The 24,365-nt window shown below is 34.3% G+C and overlaps 1 protein-coding gene across 1 annotated transcript; it reads right to left on the bottom strand.

Moving 5' to 3' along the window:
• Positions 1 to 13,603: 13,603 nt before the first annotated feature.
• On the bottom strand, positions 13,604 to 15,411 carry LOC114580239 (receptor kinase-like protein Xa21). The gene is made up of 2 exons (XM_028697119.1): positions 14,433 to 15,411; positions 13,604 to 14,006 (listed from the first exon to the last, which is right to left on the bottom strand). Exons 1-2 carry the CDS (start codon positions 15,371 to 15,373, stop codon positions 13,604 to 13,606), a joined length of 1,344 nt encoding a protein of 447 aa, XP_028552952.1. The 5' UTR covers positions 15,374 to 15,411.
• Positions 15,412 to 24,365: the final 8,954 nt, after the last annotated feature.

Here is a 24,365-nt window from a genome sequence, read left to right as displayed (position 1 = left end):
CTAAATATCTTAAGAACATCCTCAAAAAGTATGAAATGGACAATGCTAAACCTGTTAGTACACCAATGAGTTCCTCAGTTCAGTTGGATAAGGACCATAAGGGAAAATCTGTTGATCAAAAAAAAATTTAGAGAGATAATTAGATCTTTACTTTACTTGACTGCTAGCCGACCATATCATGTTTAGTGTTTTCTTGTGTGCTAGATTTCAATCAGATCTAAAAGAATCATATTTGATAGCAGTGAAAAGGATTTTAAGATGTCTGTTAGGAACTTAGAACTTAGGAATTTAGTATCTTAAATTTAGCTCTTCTTATGAAATAATTGGTTATTCAGATTCTGACTTTGCAGGTTATAGGGTGGATAGAAAAAGCACTTCTGGAACATGTCAATTTATTGAAAATTCTTTAGTATCTTGGTCCAGTATAAAACAAAATTCAGTAGCCCTATCTACTTCAGAAGCTGAATACATTGCATTAGGAAGTTGTGTGGCACAAGTACTTTGGTTGAAACAAGAGTTGATTGATTTAGGATTAACTATAGGCATTATTCTAATTTATTGTGGTAATACTAGTGCTATTTGCATTTTCAAAAATCCTATTCAACATTCAAGAACCAAACATATAGACATAAAGCATCATTTCTTAAGGGATCATGTATCCAAAGGAGAAATTGAACTCACACATGTTTCTACTGAAAATCAACTTGCAGACATTTTTACAAAACCTTTAGCCTTTGATACTTTCACTACATTAAGAACAAGACTTGGTTTGATTGATTTGAATGCTTAGATAAAAATGTTTTTTGTAACATTGATGTTTGTTTTCATAGTTTATATTTTTTGTGATTTTATGTGTTTTTGAGTTTGTTTTATATAATTTTTATTTAGAGTCTGTACATTTTTGTTATTTATTATATTTTTAAAGTATTACGTACTTGTTTTGATAAAAATATAAAAATATAAAAATTTGAAAAATTTTAGTGTACATCACCCGGGATAAACTCACTTCGAACGGGATGATGTGTGTAAGTGCATGAAACTGTCAGATTTTGGAACTGATTTGTGCAGTTTTTCAGTTTTTAATGTCACTTCGTCTGTACGATCTTCATGATTGTCCAGGACAAAATTTTTTAAAACCGCGCGTTGAATGGATAAAACAGTTAAATGGATAAGGTGTTTTTTATTTTTGAACTTCGTCTGGACGAACATGTGGCAGTTCCATGTAGGGGACAATTCTAACTGCCATTAAAACTATCATAAGTTATGATCGTCCGAGACGAACGTGTGTTTGTCTGTACGATTGGTTTGGTCAAAAGTCTGTACGAAAGGATGCATCGTAAGTTGTGTTGATTACGAAAAGCCGTTTCATTTTGGATGAATTCGATCGACTGTACGAAAATTTTTCATACATGACAAACGGAAAATTTTGTCCGGGGCAAAAAAAATTTCTGGTACGAACGTATCATTTTCTTTAAATAAGAAGGCTTTCTAACTCAACAATTACACTTCTAAACATCACTTTCAAATCCTTTCAATGGCAAGTTCAAGCAAGCGCCAAAAGATTCTAGCAAAGAAACCACATAGGAATACCTCCGAGAACTTCTTGTCCAAAGCAAATGAGGATTCCTTTCCTAGGTTTGCTTCTGCCAAAATCACTCCTCAAATCTTAATTCAAGATGAAATTACCTTTCAGGTAATGCACTTATTTTCTTTCACTCAATTCAGTTTCATTCTCACTCTTATTCACCTATACAACAAAGAAACTTTTCACTACTTTTTAGCCAACATGTCTTTTTACTCTGATCACTCCACTGTCCGCTCTTTTATTTTCAAAAAAAATGTAGAAATCAACAAGCATGACTTAGGTGCTTTTCTAAACTTAAGAACTGAAGGATAAAGAGCTCATACTTTAATCACCTCTGATCAATATAAATGGTATGAAATCAATAGGGTGATTAGAGGAAATGGTTTAACTGACCATGTGGCTAGGGTTTTCAGTCTTCTCCAAAATACACGTATCATCCAGTATATTCTTAGAACTTCAATTATTCCAAAAGCTGGTGATAGAGTCAATACTACCTCTCTTCTTTCCATAGTGACCTTCCTAATCATGAGCAAAAAGCCTATTAATGAATCCCAACTTATCTTAGACTACCTTTATGGGCTTTCTAAAATTGGCCATGTAGATCATAAAAGAAAGAGGAACATTGCTTTAGGTCACTTAGTTACCTATATTTTGGAGAAGAAATACAACTTAGTACATCCTGATCAAGAGTATGAATAACCTCTCTATTACAATGATGCATCATTTAGAGCGATCTTCAAGGAAGAAAAAGGTAAATCACATGTTGCTAGTGATACAAAAGAAGAGGCTAAAGATGTACCTTCTCTTGCTAATGAATCAAATTATTAGAATTTGGTTGAAAGATTTGATCAACTAGAGACTCATTTTGATCAACGCTTTGATCATATTGAGGCTCAATTTCAGCAGCATCAAAGTGACATTGGTTACATGAAAGAGCAGATGATTGAAATTAGCACTAATGTGATGTTATTAAGTTCATACTATAACTTCTTTGGCGGTGTTCCTCCTCCTCCTCCTCCAGATCAGGGTCCTCAGTGATAGATGTAGTTGATGTTATGTGTTTTTGTTGTTAGTGCTTTTATTTTATGTGTCTTTCTGTAGTTTATTTGTATTTTAGAAAGTTGATTGTAGCTTTCTCTCTTTGATGTTTTTTAATGATATCTAGTTCAAATTGTAGAATCTTTAATTGATATCAATATATGTTGTTTTTTATTTAAATTAGAAATGTCTGTTAGTCTTTATGAAAATCTTCAGATTTTTTAATCTTATTAGTGCTATTATTTAAATTGTAAATTAAAATTAAATTCATTAGAAAATCTAGTTATTCTAAATTTAAGTAATGCTTATAACTTAATATTATTAGGATTTTCAATTTCATGTCTCTCATTTAGACTACATTATTTTTAATATTATTATTGCAATTTAGATATTTTCTTATTTTATATTTTACTTTTCAAATAGTATTTATGCACTTAGAAAAATTTAAAATTTTAGATTATTAATTTTGGAAAGAATTCAATTACTCTTGAAAATTATACAAATGTACAAAAATCAAAAGGAATGCGCAAAAGTTCGCAATGTGAAAAAGAGGCACAAAATTAGCCCAAAGTAAAAAGATGCACAAAAATGTGCCATAAATTTGAAAAAGATGCGCAATGCGCCACATGTGGTAGTTCCTTCTTTCCAGACTCTTTTAATCTCTTAATTCAAATTGATCTTATGTTCATTTATATTTTTATTGAAATTTGAAATATACAATTTTATTATTCGTCCTTATTGTAAAAAAATTCTTTATCTTAATGTCTAAATTGACTCATGTCTTTGATAAATTCTTTTTATTATCTACGTTATATCACTTCTTAAATTTTATCAATTTCTATGATTTGTCAAATGTTTTAATTTTATTTACATAACATATTCAATCACTTTCAAGGTTAAATTATCAAATGATTTTCATATGTCTGCTTACATTTCTAGTCTATTTCTTTTTCACTTCTTTGTTGTTGTCAAAAAGGGGGAGAAATTATTTGTTTTCCATCTTGTGTTTTGTCCATATTCTATCTTTTTTTTGTATTTTTGTGTGTGTAAAAATTTTGAAAAACAAATTTTTTTTTTTCTTTTTTCAAAATGCCTCCTTAATTTTCATGTGTGCATCAATTAAGAGGGAGTTTAGGAGATTCTTAGAATTTGAAATCTTACAAACAATAATTGTTTTCCCATCATCAAAAAGGGGGAGATTATTAAGAGAATTGCTATTTACATGTTTTACATTCTTGCAACATATATAGTTTTGATGATTCCAAATATTGTCGTTTTATGTGTAGTTATCTCCTAACAATTTATGAAAAATTTGTTTTTGCTTTTGTATGTACTAACATTTCAGGTAAATCAAACTCCCGACCACAAAGACTTCAAATCAAATTCAGCATGATATTCTTTGCAATTTTGAAGCTTATAAATGTTATTTGATTTGAGAAAGACTGATTGTAATTGAGTGAATAAAAGCACACACACTTAAGGAGATTTTAAATTTTTTATACTGGTCGTACAGGACGAATTTTGTTCGTACGGGACGATCAGACAGTTATCTCCTATAAGAGCAAATGAACAGGAACTGCAAAGAATTTTTTCTAAGTCCTAATCGTCCAGGTCGAAATATCTTTGTCCCGGGACGACTTGGGTTCTATTAAAATTTCATCCAGGCGAAATCATTTTCATCCCAGGACGACCTGGGCTCTGTAAAATTTTGTCCAGATGAAATATTTTGTTCCAGGATGATGGAACCAACTTTGAAAGTTTTCTGATTATGTTTTGCAGTTTTTGGGAACCAACCTTGTGATAATCGTTCATACTAGATGAACTTAGTTCGTACGGGATGATCAGTGTGTACGAAGTGATTTCGAACATATATACATATAGATCATTTCCAAGGCTGTTAAGTAAAATTTTCCAGGATGATTTTCGATTATACGGGACGATCTTGAGCATGATAACTTGAAATTTGCCATTTTTAGATGGTTTTTCTTGTCTCTTCTATATATAGGTCATTCTAAACTTAAACTTAATCTTTTTGCTTACTAATCTTTGTGCCTATTGAGAAGAGAGTCAATGAGAGAGTGTGAGAGAGCATTTGAAGGAGATTTCTTGCCTTTGGAGCGTGAAGGTTTCACTTGGTACCCAAGGGTAAGAGTTTCTACTTTTAAGTTTGTGATTACTTCACTCTTCTCTCTTTTGTTTTAGATTGTGCTTGTGAAGAAGATCTTCAAGGAGATCTGGTTCTTTGTCGACACTTGGAAAGTGTGAACAGCCGAGGGTACTCAGCCAACACTGGGGATTGTGTGAAAGGACGAACGGTACTCTGCCAACACTAGGGATAGTGTGAAAGGAAGGATGGTACTCTGCCAACACTGGGGATAGTGTGAAAGGACGAATGGTACTCTTCCAACACTAGGGATAGTGTGAAAGGACAAACAATACTCTTCCAACACTGGGGATTGTATGAAAGGATGAACGATTCTCTGCCGACATCGGGAGAGTGTGAAAGGATGACGGTTCTCTACCGCACCGGGTAGTGGTGAATAGAGTTTGTAAAGGCTTCTCCTCCTTGCTGAGGGTACAAAAGGAGAGTCACTATTGGTATTAGTGCAATACTCGAAGGGTGCCTCCGGGGAGTGGATGTAGGTTTGGTTTTGACCGAACCACTATAAATTTTCGTGTCTTTTATTTTCCGCTGCATTTTTACTTTTTGTGGTTAAACATTGTGGTTGAAAAATATTTTCTAGAAAAACTCACTAATTAAATTTTCGTTTCCTTTAAACTTTAAAAAGAGGGATAAATTTTTTTAAATACCAATTCACCCCCCCCCCCCCCCCCCCCCCCCCCCCCCCCCCTCTTGGTTAGCCGTGGGACATTTACTTAGGCTTAACATCCTAATTCATATTGAACGAGATTCAACAATATCATATCCAAAAGTTTCCCACCTAAGCTGGCTATACTAACTGGACCAAATAAATCCATATATAAGATTTATAGTGGTATAGTGATGGTGGTATCTCTAATGGAGTTAAAAGTTGACTAAAATTAATTTCTTAATTAGCAGGGATCACTAGGGTGGTTCTTAGAAAATTCTAACTTGGGTATACCTCTAACTAAATCATTTTGAGTTATCTTTCTAAGAGTTTTCATGCTTGCATGGTACAGTCACCTATACTATAACCATGATTCATCAATAATTTTAAAATTGAGAGTATTTAAATTATTAATACAAGAAATCAAGCTTGTATATATTTTTTACTCTTTTTCCTTCTAAAACTATTTTTCCAATTAAACTAATCAATCATTTAGTAGATAGAAATTTATGTCAAATCCCTTATCACAAAGCTATCTAATACTAAGAAAAATGTGTTTTAATACATATACTAAAAAAATATTTCCAACAGAAAACTTTTTGAATTTCCAGTTGAACCTGAACCCATAACTTTCCTAGTGGAGTTATCACCAAGTGGAATCTAAACTCCTGCCTGGCCTCCAACATAATGAATTACTCCATGTCTCCCATTATATCTCTTAAGAATCTATTATCCAGGTACCACATACTCTCATTTGATCTTTTGTGAAAGCATCCCTACAAGATTTATCATTGGTTAGATTTGGAAACATATGTTAGTTTGGGTTCCACCTTATACTTTTATGAATAATTAAAATACGTGTTATGTTGTGATGCAAGTGATTTAGACTTCCACACATAATATGTTCTATAGTGTAAAGTGTAAGTGGGAACTTGTGTCCTACCATACCACATGAGTAACACTTAACCCTAGGGAATGTATTCACTAATATATGTATTGTATTATACCTCTTCCTAGGGATATGAGATGATGCATGTTGTTTCCTAGTGGGTTCCACTGGTGCTAGTGTAGGTTGAGGCTTTTGTGCTAACATAGGCAGTGGTGCAATATTTAGAATTGAAAATATATTCTTTTTTAAATTTATTAGCACTTACTTAGCATTCAATTTCAAACTTTAATGCATACTACCTAGTGTCTAATTCTATTGCCAGTGTTTCTAGTTCTTTGAATGCCACTTTTAGTTCAACATGCTCAGATTTCAAGAATGTATGTAATTCAGTTAAATCGATATACTTCACATTTAATTCATTAAATTCATCTAATATAGAATCATAATACGTATCTAAAGTAGAATTTTTAACTTTTAAACTATCACGCCCCAAAACCATAATGTCATGTTCAACTTTTAAATAAAAAAAAAACTCCTTTATCAAAATAGCATGTTTCTTCTTAAGCTCTCTATATGAGTAATGAATTTTTTCAAAAATAATGAAGAGTTCATCATAGGATAATTAACATACCTCATCTTGATCAAAATTATCAAGATTATCATTTACCATAAGGCACATATTCATTATCTCCTTCGTTTCTTATTTTAATGAATCCAAGGTAGTGTCTGCCTAGAAAGCCTTTTGCATCCTTTACTTCCTCTTTTGAAATTAGTCTTTTCCTCACCCTTCTCCATCTTGGGGTGAGTTTTCAAGTTGAGGCAATCAGATCTTAAATGCCCTAGCTTTGTTCATTCAAAGCAAGTTATATCAAATAAACTTTTATTGAATTATTTCCCTTACCTTTTCCCTTTTTAAAATTATGCCTCTTTTTTGCTATAGGAAACTTTTGAATTATCTCATTATGAAGGTTATTATAACTAGTGTCATTTTATTCTGATTTGTATCAATTTGAGTCACCGACTTTTGGTGTCATAGCCTTCTCCTTCCTTTTCTCTCATGCATCTTGTAATCTTTGGCTTACATTATGCTCATAGGCAATAAGTGAATCAACTAGATTATCAATTGAATAAATAATTAGGTCTTTTGATTGACGTATAATAGTGACCTTCACGTCAAAATTATAAGGAAAAAAATATAAAATTATATTAATCTTTTAAGAATTTTATAGTTCTCAACCTAAAGCATGCAGGGTTGTCATAATCATAATAAATGTTGTGTGTATGTTAGAGATAGTCTCATTTGATTTCATGTAAATAAATTTGTAAACATGCAATAGTAAATTAAATAAGATTGTTTGACCTCATTTGTACCCTCAATAAATATTGTATAGTCTTTCCTAGTTTATTTTTTCTTATTGTACATGTAAGACTCTCATATAATCTTCTAATTCAAGTGCATAGAAAAAGTAATTTAAACATTTTGCATTAAGTTGTGAATAGTCTATATCATCAAAACACAATTCATCAAAACAAATTTCTTCCTTCATGCCATCAATAATATGAGATTGAGTAAATATCTTACTTGAATCATATGCTACATGCAATAGTCAATAGAATATAGAAATATAGACATGAATTTTTCATGGATTTTTAAATCACAAATTTTAGACCCATCCTGATACCAATTAAAAGTTTAAATGTGGGTGGCTTGGTTGATGCAGCCCAAGAGGAGGGTGAAATGGTGTTTTAAAAAATTCTCTTAAAAATTTATTATTTTTTCAAGATTATAATTTAGTGGAAAAATAATATGACAACAACGATCTCCTAAACACTTTATTTTGTTTTTTTATAAAAGAAACATGCAAAGAAAAAATTTTTTTTTTTATTTTTGATTTTTTTATGTTTTCTTTTGGAGAGAAGCCAAAATATGCTTATCATGTAATGAAAAGCTCACAAAACATAGATTTAGCAATAATTAAATGCAAGAAATAAAGCATTGAAAAGTAAAAGCAATAACCAAGAACAAATACACTACATACTTATAGTGGTTTGGTAAACCTTAATCTTCGTCCACTTCCCAAAGTCCTCTGATTTGATAATTACATAAAAACTTAATAGCTCTCCTTTTGCCTCCACGAGAAGGCCAAAAAGCCTTTGAAAATCACTTCTACCTCTTTGATACAACAAAGAAGTTGAATCCCTTTCACCTCCCCGATGCAATGAAGTAGCCAAATCCCCATTCACGTCTTCAATGTGGTGGAGCAGTCAAATCACTTTCACCTCCTCAATGCGGTGGTGTAGCCAAATCCCTTTCTCCTCCCAATTGTAGTGGAGTCGTTGAATCCTTTTCACCTCCTCGGTGCAACAGAAAAGCTGGATCCTTCCCATAAAGAAACTCTTCCCTGAGTTTTCCTCAAGCAATGATACTGACCATGGAGGAAGAAGGTACAAGATCACCAAGCAACCATGTGTAGAAATTCCTCTCACACTCTTTTATTTCCAAAAGAATTTTCTCCCTCTAGATCTCACCTCTCTCTCCCAAGGAAATGCTCCCTATCTAAACCACTCTCATAAAATCTCACCTTCAAAAAAGTGATAAAAGATTCCCTAAGATGGTTTACGGATGATATTTAAACAAATGCACAAAATAAACCTAAAATTAATGTTATCCAACTATGGATCGTACAATATGATTAGTTCAATGCATCCTATTAGTACTACAGAAATATTAAGATCTTGTATAATTAGTTTAAATATTTGAACAGATCGCCCTGTACGATATCAAGGGTCGTATAATATAATGAGTTCAATCTAAAAGGATTTTCATCCCATATGATGGTTGGAAGATAAAAATCATCCTTGGAGATGATTGGGTAGTACTGTACAAATTAGGATATCATACAATATGATATAGAATATAAATTAATCTAAATGGGATTGCTTAATTACAAAATTCAATTAGGCAAAATTAAACTACATCGTTTAGTATGATTATAATAATATAGTATGAATAATTATACTTCAAATTTTAAAATATAGCCTAATTTATGATTGATATCTATAATATTTTTTGTATATTATTGGGTTCGTATAGTACGATTATTTCATTGAGTTTTATTTAGTCAATTAGCTATTTAATTAATTTTCGAAATAACCGATCATACAATACAAACCTCAAAAAAATTAAAACTCTTATTTTCGCTACCCCATGTGTATTTGCATGGTTTCTAAGCTGACAGACACCCTTAAATGACATTTACTCAAGAAATATATAACAAAAAATAAATAAATGAAAATTACAGACTCTTGCAAACATCACCCTATTATACCCGATCTTGAGCCTTACATCTTCATTGCATGGTGTATGATGTAACTGAAATGTTAGTGTGCACAAAAGAAAATATGTAATATAGGTACTAGGAAAAATAAGTAGCAATTAAAAATATTTATTACCATCAAAATCATAAGCTTAAGATCTCGTGTTACAACAAGTCATCACTATAATGTACGACTTAGGTAATAAAGTGCTGTAGATGTAAATGCTATGATGTTATATATGTGGGCACTATGGCACTCATTCAACATTTATAAATTTTAGCCTTTCTTGGCTAATTCTTGCACAAAGTAAATTAAAAAAAAAATACTTTTCACTATATTATACCAAAATAAAAAACATAAAAGTTACACTTAAAATCAATAGAGTTTGCCAAATGTCATGGTGAGTCAAACCAACAAAATAAGGGTCTTGGATAAGTTCGGCTTAACCATAGGGACATGGTTTAAGTTTAGCTAAGTTTGGCCCAGGGTTTAGCGTATTGGGTAGCATTTTGGTAATTTTGGATAATTCAGGTTAATTTATTTTAAAGAAATTGACCAAAGTGACTATATATGACCAAATTATGAATTTGAATCACAATAATCAAGGTCAAGGTCAAATAGGCTAGGTTTGGGTTACTAGGGAATGCTAAGAGGAAATTTGGTATTTTTAAGGTTCCTTGGTTGAAACCTAGGAGCTAACCTTATGCTTGGGTTTGTTTCAGCAAGTCGTAATCCTTTTAAGTCTACTAGAGAGTATCTATTAATGTTTTGCAATTTCAAGGTTAGTCTAAGCTAGCTGCTTATACCATTCCCAAAGTATAAGGAGCCATAAATACTAAGAATAGACTAAGGGAAAGAAGAGTATTGACCTTAGGTTAAGATTGGTAACTAAAGAGGTGATGACCATTGCATTAGTATAGGTGTTTCTAGTCATAGTCTTGTCTACTTCACTAAAAATAATTGGTGAGACATTAATCATGGGTTCCCTCGAGGTAATAGCCAAGATAAATTTGTAAATCCTAGGACTTTTGGGGTTACTTGCATTAAATACTCAACATTTTCTCTTGAACTCATAATGGAAGGAACAAGTAAGATAATGTGAAGGGAGCTAGTATATGTAGGCTCATTTTATTTTACTCTTCATAAATGCGTTCCCAAAAAAACAATAAGGATTAGAAAGTATAAGTTCCTTTAGCTTTCCAACTTTGATGAGATCTTCCACTTATTTATAGTGGTGTCCATTTTACAAAATTTCATGACAGTGATCTTTGTGGAATGAACAATATAACGACATGCCCCTTGAAAGCGCACACACTATCATAGGTCTTGAGCACTTGAACAATTATTTATTTCGGTAGGCATGTATAAGTTATACCATTGATAACTATTGGCTCTTTTATCCTTCATTTGGGCTCTATAATGATTTTGAGAAGCCTCACCTTTGGAGGGGCTTTTTTGCACTCTAGGAAAAATGATGTTGCAACATAATTGGTCTCCTTTTAGCTCATTCTCTTGTGTGACTTCACTTTTATTTCCTTGTTCCCAATCCCTCATAGTGACTTAATCTTTTGAGCAAGTGGACGAACAAGTCTTAACCACTTGATTATACCCTTTGCGTTAATTAAGCTTTTGATGACTTAAAGTAATTCAACCAACATCCTTGGCTACTATAGAATTAATGTATAATAAAATGTACGTTCCCTTAACCTTTATATTAGGGAAGTTTGATCAACCAAAAGATTCAAGTCTATAACAATGAGCATTTTCCTTTAGAACCTCACAATAAAACTTCTTAGTGACTCATCAGATTCCTTTCAAATCTTGAGAAGAGTCTATGAGCTTTACAAAGGCTTGACTGTGCTTGCAAAATGGGTTAAGAAAATTTAGTTATAACTTGCGACAGAGGTGATTACTCTTAAAAGGGTATAGTAAACCACTTTAGCACCAACTTTATCAGATTAGTGAAGAATAACTAGCATTTCAAGGCACCATTGACATAAAGTGATATCTCGTAGACTTAAAGTTAGTAATATGGTCCACTTGGTTAGTCTTACCACTATAGGGCTCTAGGCGAGGCATCTTGAGATTTAGAAGCGGTCTCGCTTCTATAATATCCTTGGTAGATATTACTCCTCATTACACATGACAAAGTGAGTAGGATCTGAATCTATTATAAAGATTAGGACTCCACTCTGTGGTCTTCTATGACAAACTGCCATGTTAGAGGATTCCTCAAGGATACTCTCTCATGGTGCTTGCCTTGGGAGTTCTACCTGGGCATCATGGATCATTTTTATCAGCACATCTTCAATCTCAATGGGATCATGAGGAATGTTGTAGTTTGAAGCTTCCATGTTTACTAATTACTCGAGTTATCTTGTTCGTCAAGCCATGCCTATCTTTTAGTCATTAGCACAAATGCTTACTCCCTCACACTTTCAAGACATTGCATCTATGTTTGTTCGTGGGTGATACCAGAACTTTGTATCAAGCAAGCTCAATAGAATGGAACATAACAAAAGAGGCTATGGTGAGAATGAAATGAGAAGAAGATTACTTGGAGGAAAGTATAGCACTCGCTCAATAGTGTGTTTTGAACATGCAGAAATATATAAAATTTATCTATTCACCTTTTATTTTTAATGATTTGACGAAAGGGTCCACCAAAAAGATAAAAAATATAATAAGAAATGAAATATAATACACATTTTCATGGACACGTGCCAGGCTCTAACAGGTGTTGAGTTTTTTGCTGCTGCTTTCTGATCTAGCACCTTAGTCTCAAGGTGAGTTCCCTTCTAGTGATTGTTTATGGCAAGTGGAAGAGGGAAAATCCTCTAACAAGTCGAGTAGGAAGGACTACTACTGTCGACACCATTAACAACATTGGTGACATATTGGAAGGTGCCCTTGAGTTTCATTGATGTGTGGGGTGTGTTCGTTTGAGTCGTGGGAATAATGGACTCAATGATTGACTAAGCACAATGTGGTGAACTTGAATCTCAATGGGAGGATACTTCCTTGAAGCTAGCCGGAGGTGATGGTGTGTTACTCTGGGAGTGTGCTTCAAATAGAAGTAATGAGTCATCCTAATATGAGTGGCACATATGAACACTTGACATTTCCATTAGAGGAATCTCCTATCTAATTGCTTTCCATGTTGAAGACAATGCCCCTTCGGCGAGTGCTCATTGCAAAGATATATCTAGTTCGTGTTCTCCCATTGTAACCTGTTAGATACCTATTATGTCTAACAAGACAGTTACAATATACAATCGCTTCCTTTGAGTGTCCCCCATTTGTTCTACTAGATTTTGCTAAGGAGGATAAGAAGGAAACTGAGCAAAGTGATTATATAAGTCATGAGAACAAGGAAACAGAAGTTCACATAACCAGAGGGATGTTTCACCTGAAACTTGTTCAAGAGTGAAGGACGATATTGATCTTTATTGATTTTATTGGGTTAGTTGAGCCTGGTTTAGTCACTTAAGGCAAGTATTTACATAGGCATGCCTAAACCGATGTACAAAGTTTTAATCGTGAAGAGAATGGATATTTTACGTGAAAAACTATGCATTAGTAATTTTTAGTAACAAGTATATAATCTTACGATATAATCAAGCTGGGGGCTCTTTTTTTTTTTTAATTTATTATTATTTTTTTAATTGTTGGAAAAAGAGAGCTTTCTTGCTGAGTTAGATACAAAGGCTGATCAGGTTTCATTCTTTGCAATGAGTGTATTTGGATGCGTTCTTATTTATGAGCCCAGTTATACCAATTTTATTCCTAAACTAGGTCTTACGATTCTGAATTTCAAATATGAACAGAGTAAAAGAAAATCTGACTGAGAACAAGGCAAATATCATTTGCATTCAGATAAATGGCGAAATTTATAGAAATATTGGAACAAACAAGCAAGTGTTCCTGTTTACTCAGCACTTAAAAGACCATTTCTCCGGGAAATTAAATTTTCTTGCATGGTGGCAGAGGCTGACCACAGAGGCACTGGTTATGAGCATAAGCAGCTACCGGAAATATGTTGAATGGCCTCCCCTGCGGAATCTGTCCACATAAGCTATTAACTCTGAAACTTGCATGCCTAATATTGCTGAGCCTAGAAAATACAGCAGGTATACTTCCTGTGAGATTATTGTTTGAGAGATCCAGCCACTGCAACCTAAGTAATTTACCCATGGTAGCAGGTATAACTCCAAAAACTTGATTCCTAGAAAGATTTAGCACCTCAAGAGTGGTTAGATTTGATATGCTGCTCGGAATTTGACCTGTAATTTTATTTTTGGAGAGATGAAGGCATTTAAGTCTGAATCCTTCGCTGAATTGAGGCAAGCTACCTGAAACATTGTTGCTTGAGATGTCAATAGATTCTAGGAAGCTGCTTGCTTTTTGCAGTAAATCTGAGACCGAACCATAAAGCTGGTTGGAATGGAGATCAAGTGTGGAAAGACTTTCAGGCAAATTAATTCCAGTTATATTTGATCTTAGCTGGTTACTGGAGAGTTTGAGCACCTGTAGGTTAGTCATGTTAGAAAGAAAATCACCTATATTTCCTGTGATTTTATTGTCCGACAGGTCAATTGAACTCAATAAATCTGCTCTTGTGAAAACTGGAAGTGTTCCCCCAATGCTGCATCCTGCAAGGCTGATATATCTTAGTTCTTTTCCGTTTATCCAATCCTCGATGGCATCCAAATGCAAATAATTATAGGAAAGATCTATTGAAATTAATGATGGAAGGCCATTTCTGAAGCTATTGGGAAATGGATTCGAAAACTCATTCTTAGAGAGATTGAGATACCACAGCTTCTGCAATCCACCAAGAGATTCTGGAATTGAACCAGTGAAAGAATTACTACTCAGTGAAAGAGAATTCAATAACTTGAGGTTGCCAATTTGGCTTGGGATCAGGCCAGTCAGCTTGTTATGACTCAAGGAGATATCTAAGACATTGGTAAGATTGCAGAGCGAAATAGGCATCACTCCTGATAACTGATTATTGGAGAGGTCAATGTATGTAAGATTCTTAAAGAAGCCAATATAGCTAGGAATTTCTCCAGATAAAAGATTGTAGCTCAAGTCAAGTGACTGCAAACTTCGAAAGTTTCTAAATGAGGATGGTACCATGCCTGTAAGTGAGTTTCTACCTAAATTAATCTGACTCAAATTTTTTAGAGATCCAAGGCTTTGAGGGATTTGACCTTGCAAATGATTGCCACTAAGAGATAATGCAATGAGTGAACTTAGCTTGCCAAAGCTTGAAGGGATGGTGCCTTCCAGCAAACTATCTTCAAGATAAAGCTGTGTGAGGTGACCCAAATCTGAAAAGCTTTCTGGAATATATCCTTTGATCTGCTTCATTCCGCTAAGTACCATCACTTGCAAAAACTGGAGCTTACCAAGTGAAGGAGAGAGAAAGCCCTTCATGTAAAGGTTTTGTCCCACACTTTCTCGCGGTCTTTGAAGCTGCAACTTGATGACCCTTCCAGTTTCGGGGTGGCATTCAATGCCCTCCCATGCACCACAGCAGTCGGTGCCTACCCATGAGAAGAGAATGCCAGTCGTGTCCTTCAAGATTCCAGCTTTGAAACTGAGAAGAGCTGCTCTGTCTTCTTCGGAGCAAGATGGTGCTTGAGCCACAAGATTTTGTGGGAAAAGAGAAGAGGAGGAGAGGAGAACGAAAGCTGAGTACTTGAAATACAAGTGTAAATTTCTCATATTGGGATCTTCAGAGGTAATTTTGGGATTTGGGAGGAATTTTATCGAGCTTTGTGGAGATCAAATGTGGAGAAAAGTTAAAGGTGATTGGTTTTATGCTTGGGATAAAAAGGCTTGATAATGATGATGAAGATGAAATGTAGAAGCTATTTCTAGTGTGTGAATAGTGATTGGAGCTTTAATTTTGTTTATTTCGTTCACAAGACCTGTGACCTGGGAGCCTTCACAATCATCATTATATCCTTGTAGCGCGTTGGAGCGTTCGGACTTTGAATTCCTTATGTTGCTTCCGTTTTATAAATACTTGAAAAGAAAAAGATAAAAAAATAAGTAGTTTCACATTCTAGACTTATTCTGTCGTGTGTATATTCATGACAATTTTCTGAAGATTCCCTTTTAAAATTTTTTTTTTTTTGAGAAATGCAAATTGCAATTTAATGAAAGAAGCTAATTACAAACTAAAGCAAAGGCTCACATTCCTTCTTCAATAAAAAACAAAGAGAAAGAGGAATGTTAGCAAAGGAATAGCTATCAAAGTAAAAGTTTGTATCAAGAGCTAAAGTAGCACACAAATCAGCTACCTTATTACAATTTCTATGAACATGATGAAGAATTACCTTATTTAAATCGGTTAAGAAAAAAAAGTCTTCCTCCTTCCGATTGAAACCTTGCCAATTGGTCTTGTTCAAAGACTTTTGAATGAATTTGATAACGTTGATGTTATCTCCTTCAATTATTACCCCTTTACTTTCAAGCATCCAAGGTTGGATAAGTCTTCTAAGAGTCATAATAGCATCCATTTCAAGATGAGCAATATCCCAATTCGTTCTCTTTTCTCCTAAAGCAGTCAACAATCTTCCTTTATAATCTCTGAAACAGCCTCCAATTCCAGCCGTATAAGAAGTCATGAGTGATGCATCCACATTAATCTTAATCCAGACTTGCGGTGGAGGGTGCCAAGAGGTTTGAAACTCCCAAGGGAGATTAGCACCCCAGCTATCAATGACAGGATTAAGATTGTTACCTGCAGAATAAAGCACATAAGCCGTTAGAATAGGAATGGAAGTTGCAGTTTTTCCATGCTTAACAGCATTTCTGCTCTTCCAATTTTGGTACACCGCATTGAAGTAAAGACTAACTGTGTTTGGTGTAAGAGTAGAGAGGATTTTCAACTCAGCTAAACATTTATTCATGGATTCAAAAATCGGAACAAAGACACCCCATTTCTAGATTTGTTTAAGGATTTTCTGCAACTCTTTACATCTAATAGTAATATGCTCCAGTTTTTCACATTCTGAACAACCTCTAGCACAACGTTCATCCTCAGTAAGTTTCCTATACTTAAAAAACTCATTGGTAGGAATAGCTTCTTTACTCACCCTCCACCAGAAAAGATCAACACGAACATATAGTTTTAATTTCCTTAACCAATTATAAAAACCCAAGTCTTCATTACTATTATTCTCCTTCCTGGAAGCTGCAATAGCACGGGCTGTTATAGTTTTCCTAGATGGAAAACAAATCTCCTCCAAAAAATCTTCATTGGCATCCTTGTCTATAGGTATCTGCATCACCACAGTAATTATTTCTTCAGTAAAAAAAAACCTCCAATTCTTCTAGATTCCAGAAGCCATGATCTAAAATGAAATGGCTGAGTTTTAACCCATCCATATCTACACAATTCGCTGTAATTGGCCATTCACTTAAGCTTTTATCTAAGAGCAAAATGTCCTTAAGAGCATCAATTTTCTTCCCATTAACCACTCTCCACCTCAAAAGAGGTTTTAAGTGAAAAACACCTTCATTCAAGACCTTCCAAGCAATAGATTTGCCATAACTATTGCATCCACGCCACCATCTATCACCATATTTGGCAGTTATAACTTGATATAATAAAGAGTTTTGATTATTCAGTAGTCTCCAGGTTAGCCTTGCCTTGAGAGGACCAGTTCTACTCACTGCCGAGTGGAAATTCAACCCTCCTTGATCTTTTGCTTTACACAATTTGTTCCAAGCAATGTAGTGCAAACCCTTTTTTCCATCCCTTTTTTGCCAAATAAAATTCCTACAGCACCTATCAATCTCATGGAGGATTTTTTTTGGAACCAAAGTGTGGGCATAAATGAAATTAGAAAGACTTAAGAGGAAAGTCTTCGCAAGAGTCATTCTCCCTGCCAAAGAAAGGCATTTACTACCCCAAGTATTCAATTTAAGCATCACTGAATCCAAAATAAATTTGAAATCAGTTCTAACCGGTCTTCTCAACATCAATTTGATTCCAAGAAACTGAAACTCTTCAACAGTTTTAAATTTCAGAATTTTCTTCACCTGTAACATATCCATTCTATTCATCCCCTTACTGAACAATATTTGAGATTTTGCATTGTTAACCCTTAATCCAGTCCATGAACAGAAATCTACAATAATTTTATTCATCTTGGCAGCAAGATTTTTGGAAGCATGAGAGAAAAGCAAAACATCATTAGTAAATAACAAGTGACTAACCTTATGAGCTCTTTATGAAATCTGAATTCCCATTCCTTGACCTCTTTGCTCCATAGCTAAGGAAAAAACCTGAGAACACATAATGTACAAATATGGCGATAAAGGACATCCTTGTCTAAAGCCATTCTCTGCACTAATCCAATTAGATGTTTTACAATTAATAATAAAGGAAAATCTAGCATTCCTAACACATTCCATAATGAGCAAATTCATCTTCCTTGGAAACCCAAACATGTTTAAAACTTGAGATAAGGTTTCCCAATTCATACAATCATAAGCTTGCTACATATCAAGCTTAACCGCCATTAAACCTTTTCTCCTCTTGGAAGTTCTATGCTTGTGGATAACTTCTTGCGCTAGTAGACAATGATCAGACATTGATCTACCATTAAGAAAAGCTGCTTGTTCTTCTGTAATACTTTTAGCAATGTAACTCTTCATTCTATTTAAAATCATTGTAGCCACAAACTTATATGTCGATTGACACAAGCTAATAGGTCTATAATTGGAAGGTAAAGTAGGCTTCTTAATTTTTGGGATAAGAACTAAAAGTGTATTCTTCCACTCGTTATACATAATGCCAGACTTAATGAAGTCATTAATAGCCTTCCAAGTGTCTTCCTCCACAATCTTCCAATAAAACTTGAAAAAAGAAGTGGTAATGCCATCTAAACTAGGGGATTTATTGTTACCTTGCTTGAAGACAGCTTTCGTCAGTTCTTCTTTAGTAAAATCCATGTTCAGAGCATCATCATCCTCCTTGGAAATAATCAAATTTTCCTTACAGGAAGGCCAACCCGAAAGCATACATGTTCTGGCTGACCATTTTTTCTGAAAAAATCTGTAGAAAACCATTTCAATTTGTTCCAAATCTTCCACCACAGTCCCATTATCATCTTTAATCTGCCAAATCATATTGCCGTTCTTCTTCGTTGAAGCATACTGGCAAAAAAAATTATAATTTAAATCTCCAACTTATTGCCATCTGATTTTGGATCTTTGGTTCCACCAAGTGGACAGCCTACTCAAATTAACATTGAGAATATGAACTTTATTCCTCAACAAATTCATTTTATCTTCTGTTAAGCCTCCTTCATTAGCTTCTTCAATTTGAAATAACAGAATGTCTTTCTTCAACTCTTCCCTTAAAGAATTCAGTTCTCTGCACTTATTTTTATTCCAGTAATAAAGAGTTTTAATAGATCTCCTCAACTTCCTTTGAAGAATTTCAGCACAAGATCCAAAATCCATTCTTGCCCAAGCTTTCAGAATAATATTCCAAGTGGCTGGATAACTCTTCCACGTGTCTTCAAATCTTAAGAGTCCCGAATTATGATTTTGATGATCCACTAGATTGATAGATATAGGAGCATGATCCGAAGCAACTCTAGGCAAGTGATGTACCTTAGCCATAGGAATATTATGAAGAGCCATAGAATTTAAGAGACATCTGTCAAGTCTCTCCCAGATTCTAGAATTCCCTTCCTTGTTATTACACCATGTATAACTAGGACCCACAAATCCTATATCATGGAAGTCATTATTAATCATAAACTTCTTCATATCTGTAGAACCAATGGAAAGATGGAACCTCTTTCCACCCCTCTTGTCCTCCTTAGAGAGGATACAATAAAAATCCCCTCCTATGATACAAGGCTCATCACCACACATACGGTCTTCATGCTTGTTCCAAAGAGTTCTACGGGTTTGAGCATCTTTACCTCCATAAACAGTATCAATGTTCCATTTACCCAAAGCATTGATTTTGAGCTGTCCTACTATTACTTGAGACGAATGATCAACAATTTCAAAAGAAGCAAACTCTTTTTTCCACATGACTAGGATGCCACCCGAAGTACCAATCGCAGGATGATGGAAATAATCCCATTCGCTTCCAATAATTTGTTTAATATCATTCCTATCAATAGAAGAAATCTTGGCTTCAATCGATTCCACAAAAAAAAAACCATTATGATCTTTCACAACTTCTCTCAAATATAGGGAGGCCTCCCTCTTTCTAGCCCCCCTAAAATTCCAAAAAATAATGGAATCCATTAAGCAATAATAGGGGAAATATCCCCTACCATTTTGCTGTTTTCCTTGTCTCCTCTTCTCTTTCTTTGCTTAGTTTCCATAGGGCCCAAAGACCTCAATTTCTTTGGAAGCTTGCCTTTCCCTGAATTAGAAGTTGATACCAACTGGTCTTCACAAATCTGTACAGTATTAGTAGCCTGTAATTCTGGAGAAATACCAACATCAACAGAATCAAAAAGATTAGATTTATTTAGCAGCTCCTCATTAGTCTTCTCAACAAATTCTCCCTCCAAATCACAATCCAAAATTTGGAATTTATTCAAAGCAACAGGTATTTCCTGCACCCGGAATTCTTCAGTTTCTATCACAGTTTCAGGAATTTTATCCATCATCCCATCTGGATTAAGTGAACCATCCAAATGTTCAGCAGCCTTCACCTATTTAACAGATCCAATAGGTCTAAATACCTGTTTAACTTGAGAATTAACTACAATATTCTTTCTAGCATTTTTGAATCTTCTACTTTTAAAGTTAACATGGATCCACGAGCCATATTCTTCCTCTTGGTTTTTATTTCCATCAGCCTTCACAACATCACCCTGTTTCATAGCCTCCTTGGTATCCAGAATGCTTTTCTCCATATTCAATATTGAAATAAAATCAGGATAGATATTCTTATTGTGACCAACTTTACCACATTGATAACAAAGGGATGTCAGCTTTTCATATTCCATACGTTAAAATGTCCTGCCATGAAGACCTTCAATCCACACTCCCTTAGGGAGTTTCTTCTCCAATTCAATTCGAATGCAGCATCTAGCTTATTCTCTCTTCCCCCATTTAAATGAATTCCCATCAAGCATCATGGGAACTCCGATCATAGAAGCAATCATGGGTATATTTTCCTCATCCCAGCAGCTCAAAGGAAATCCAGGAAACCGAATCCACACTGGAGAAGTAATACCCTTTAGCGACTCTGTGGAGAAGGAAGATGACCATCTATCCATACCGATGATATGGTTCCCAATATACCAGGGACCCCCACTTAAAACTTCCTCCATGGATTCCATGTTGGCAAATGAACACATAATCCAGTTACGACCCAATGGCATTAGATGAAAATTTCCATTGTTGTCTGAGTTCTCGACTACAAACTGAGAATGGAATGTCCTGTCCCAGCACCTTGATAACCAACGATTTCTTTAACGCCTGAGAATTTTTTATTTCCTTATCATTGTTTAGCTTAACCGCCAAACCATCTTCAGTCAGCTGGGTAGAATTAGCATTAAAATTCAATTTGATGTGTTGCATCATTTTCCAGGCCGAAGAAAATTGTTAACATGAGCCGTATCACTATTTGATTTAACAACCTCATCCGCTTTATCTCCATCTTTCTCAAAAGCATTCCTAAGATTCATATTAATCTATTTCTAGTTTTACAAAATAATCAACCCAGCACGATTCTTCACCTTCAAATCAACGTTTGAAGATAACACCTCTGTATCCAATTTTGAAGAAAACCCCTGTATCACTTCATCTTCCACAATTCGATCAACAATGATACCTTTTCCTTTCCCTTCCACAATCGGCTCTAATCGTGCCAGATGCCTATAACCTTTTTTTATTACCAAGTTAGAAGAAACCCTGGGCGCTTCTTGATCCAAAGAACCCCCGCAATTTCTGCTAGATTTCTGATCAACTAGTTTAAGAGGAACATTATGATGATTGTCAGATGGAACATTACTGCCGGCGGTCCGGGAACGCCATCCTCCAATGCGATCCGATCAAAAAAAGCCCGCGAAATCAGAAATCAAAACAAAGAACAACTTCTCTCTCTAGAACAAATCAGAGCTTCTCTCTCTAAAAGTTCTCTTGCTGCTGTAAAAATCCTCATAAATTAACTAAATAGGAAATAAATCCGAATAAATAATTGAATTCAATTTGTTAATCACTTAATACCAACATCATTGAAGAACAAAACTGTTGAATGAACTCTTTATGAACAAGAAATTCAATATGAGTTGCCTCATGGAGCATAATAGATTTTAGCCATATTTACGAAGCTTGCCATAACAAAAATATATCAAACTATTAAAATAAGCCCTCTACTCACTACATGTAGGACAAGCTTTGAACGGAGAGCGAGGGCCTAAACTTTGTAGATTAAAGAGAGCATTGAAGCACAAGGATTTTAGATCACCACAATTAGGCCACTCCTCTCCATCAAAGTTTAGTCTTTGCCAGTCAATCAATGTGGTCTTCTAATGATTACCATCTGGCTAAGCCTTATTGACCTCAATTTTAAAAGAGGTCTTATCCTTCTTCTTTGTTGTTCTTAGTGCTTTTGTGTTGCTATCTTATTGTAGATCTTGCCTAGAAGAGATAACTAATAAACTTTGTCTTAGATAACATTTGATGGTCCAATCTTTCTTACTTATCCTCATTATAGAATCAGGTGCATCAAAATCCACTACAAGGGACAAATCATAGAATCTAAACTTAGCTTAAATACGAACCCTTTGATAGCTACCAAAATGTCATTAAAGGTCTCATTCCAAGCTAAACCTAAACCCAAGATTCTATGTTTGAGTCAAACTAGTTCAAGTTTAATTTGGAAGTGATTTGACACACCCAAGATTTTTGGTCAACCATAATTGACCAAGGTTGACTCATTTTTACTAAAATCCCGTTATGTCCCAAAACTTTAAATTTAAAGTTATTGATTAACTTACCTAACATAGACCTTAGCATTGATCCCTAAGCCTTCAAAACCCATCAGAGACCTCCCTAAAGTCTTTCTCAAGCCATGGTCAACCCATTTGACCAAGGTCAAAGGAAAAAAATAATAAAAGTGCCCATAAATTACCTAAAATGATTCTCTTGGTCAAAGGTCACCCTAGACCCTATGGTTGTATCGTAAGCCTTCCAAACTCCTCCCTAAACTAACATATACCCAATTAAACCCATAGCTAACCTAAAGTCCCAAAATTACTTAAATAGACTTCTTTACAATTTCCATAGAAATAACATTCATATACTTAAGCCCTTTGACTCAACCTCTACCAATAAAAGCCTCGAACCATAAGCTATCCTCCTTTATTTGCTAATTCCTTGGGTTGACTTGGTTCAACCAAATGGGATTAACCAAATTATAATAAATGGTTTAAAAAGTCCATTCCAACACAGCCCAATTGAACCATAGTGAGATCTAAACTATCTAGACCATAAGTAAGATTAGGTGCACGCTTCGCTAGCCATCATTCATTAAAAATAAAATGAGCCTCCTAAATTTAAATTGTTCAATGCTAGCATCCAACCCTTCATAGACCCTCAATCTACCATAATAGCCTACTTACACTCTACTAGAGAATGCTTCATTGTCCTAATATCAAGGTAAAACTAGAAGTGGATGGAATTCTATCTACATAGATTTCAAAAGTTTAAATTATTGCATTCTTTTCAAATAAGCTTGGGTCCGACATTTTATTTCTATAGCTTCCTTGAAGTTAGAGTAATTGGGTACCTATAATTCCAAACCATTCAATAGCTTGCGGGTGTAAATTGGAGTGAGCTCCAATAAGGTCAATTCAATAAAAATGTAAATTTTGATATAGTTGATTCTAATGCTTGAGCCCTAAAGAAGTATTTTTCTCTAATTCCAAGTGAATACATAAACAACCAATTCAAGTCTCTGATCCTTGATGTGCGTAAGTAGCTTTCAATCCACACCTTAAAGATTTAGGGGTTCAGGACATTATGAAAGAAAGTGTCAATCTATTACAATCCATCCATTCAATTAATTGTTTCCTCACATATATCTTATTGAATCTGTTTGATAGGATTTGTGGAATGAAACATATGAATTCAAGCTAGATGTAACAAAGGTTATGGAAAGCTCTCTAGATTTTGAAGACCAAATTTTAAACATCCATTTCTTTATATCTTATGGGATGGTTCAATTGGTTGCACTATGACCTATATAGTTGCCCGAGGTTTAGAGCAATTAAATCCCAAAAGTTTGATCTCAAATAAAATAGATATGATTGATGCTAATGTGTTGCATGGGCGTATAACACATTAGGTTACGAATCTACTGCTACCACTTGGAAAAGCATAATATAGTCGGCAACTAACTATATAATTATTTGTATTTATGGGTTTTCATGTCCAAAAATTGGTGAGAACTTTAAAATTTTGTAACTATTTATCTATTTGTCCAATTTGTGAAAAAGATGTCTCTTTTGATTCATTTTTTAATTCTTTATAAAAAAATCCATTTTTTGCATTTAATATTTAATTTATTAAAAACTAATATTTATTTAAATACACCATTTTGACACATCAAATGAAACTCGAATTGAACATGGAGTTTCTTAAGCTTGTGATAAGCATCCCTGATTTTCCTAAGAGGGTTTGAGGAGCCCTGTGATCTCCATGAAAATTTTTAAATCTA

Source organism: Dendrobium catenatum, unplaced genomic scaffold (assembly GCF_001605985.2).
Source record: "Dendrobium catenatum unplaced genomic scaffold, ASM160598v2 fragScaff_scaffold_878, whole genome shotgun sequence".
Classification (NCBI taxonomy): Eukaryota; Viridiplantae; Streptophyta; class Magnoliopsida; order Asparagales; family Orchidaceae; genus Dendrobium; species Dendrobium catenatum.
Note: the sequence above shows the minus strand (reverse complement) of the source record. Positions and strands in the feature narration are given on the sequence as shown.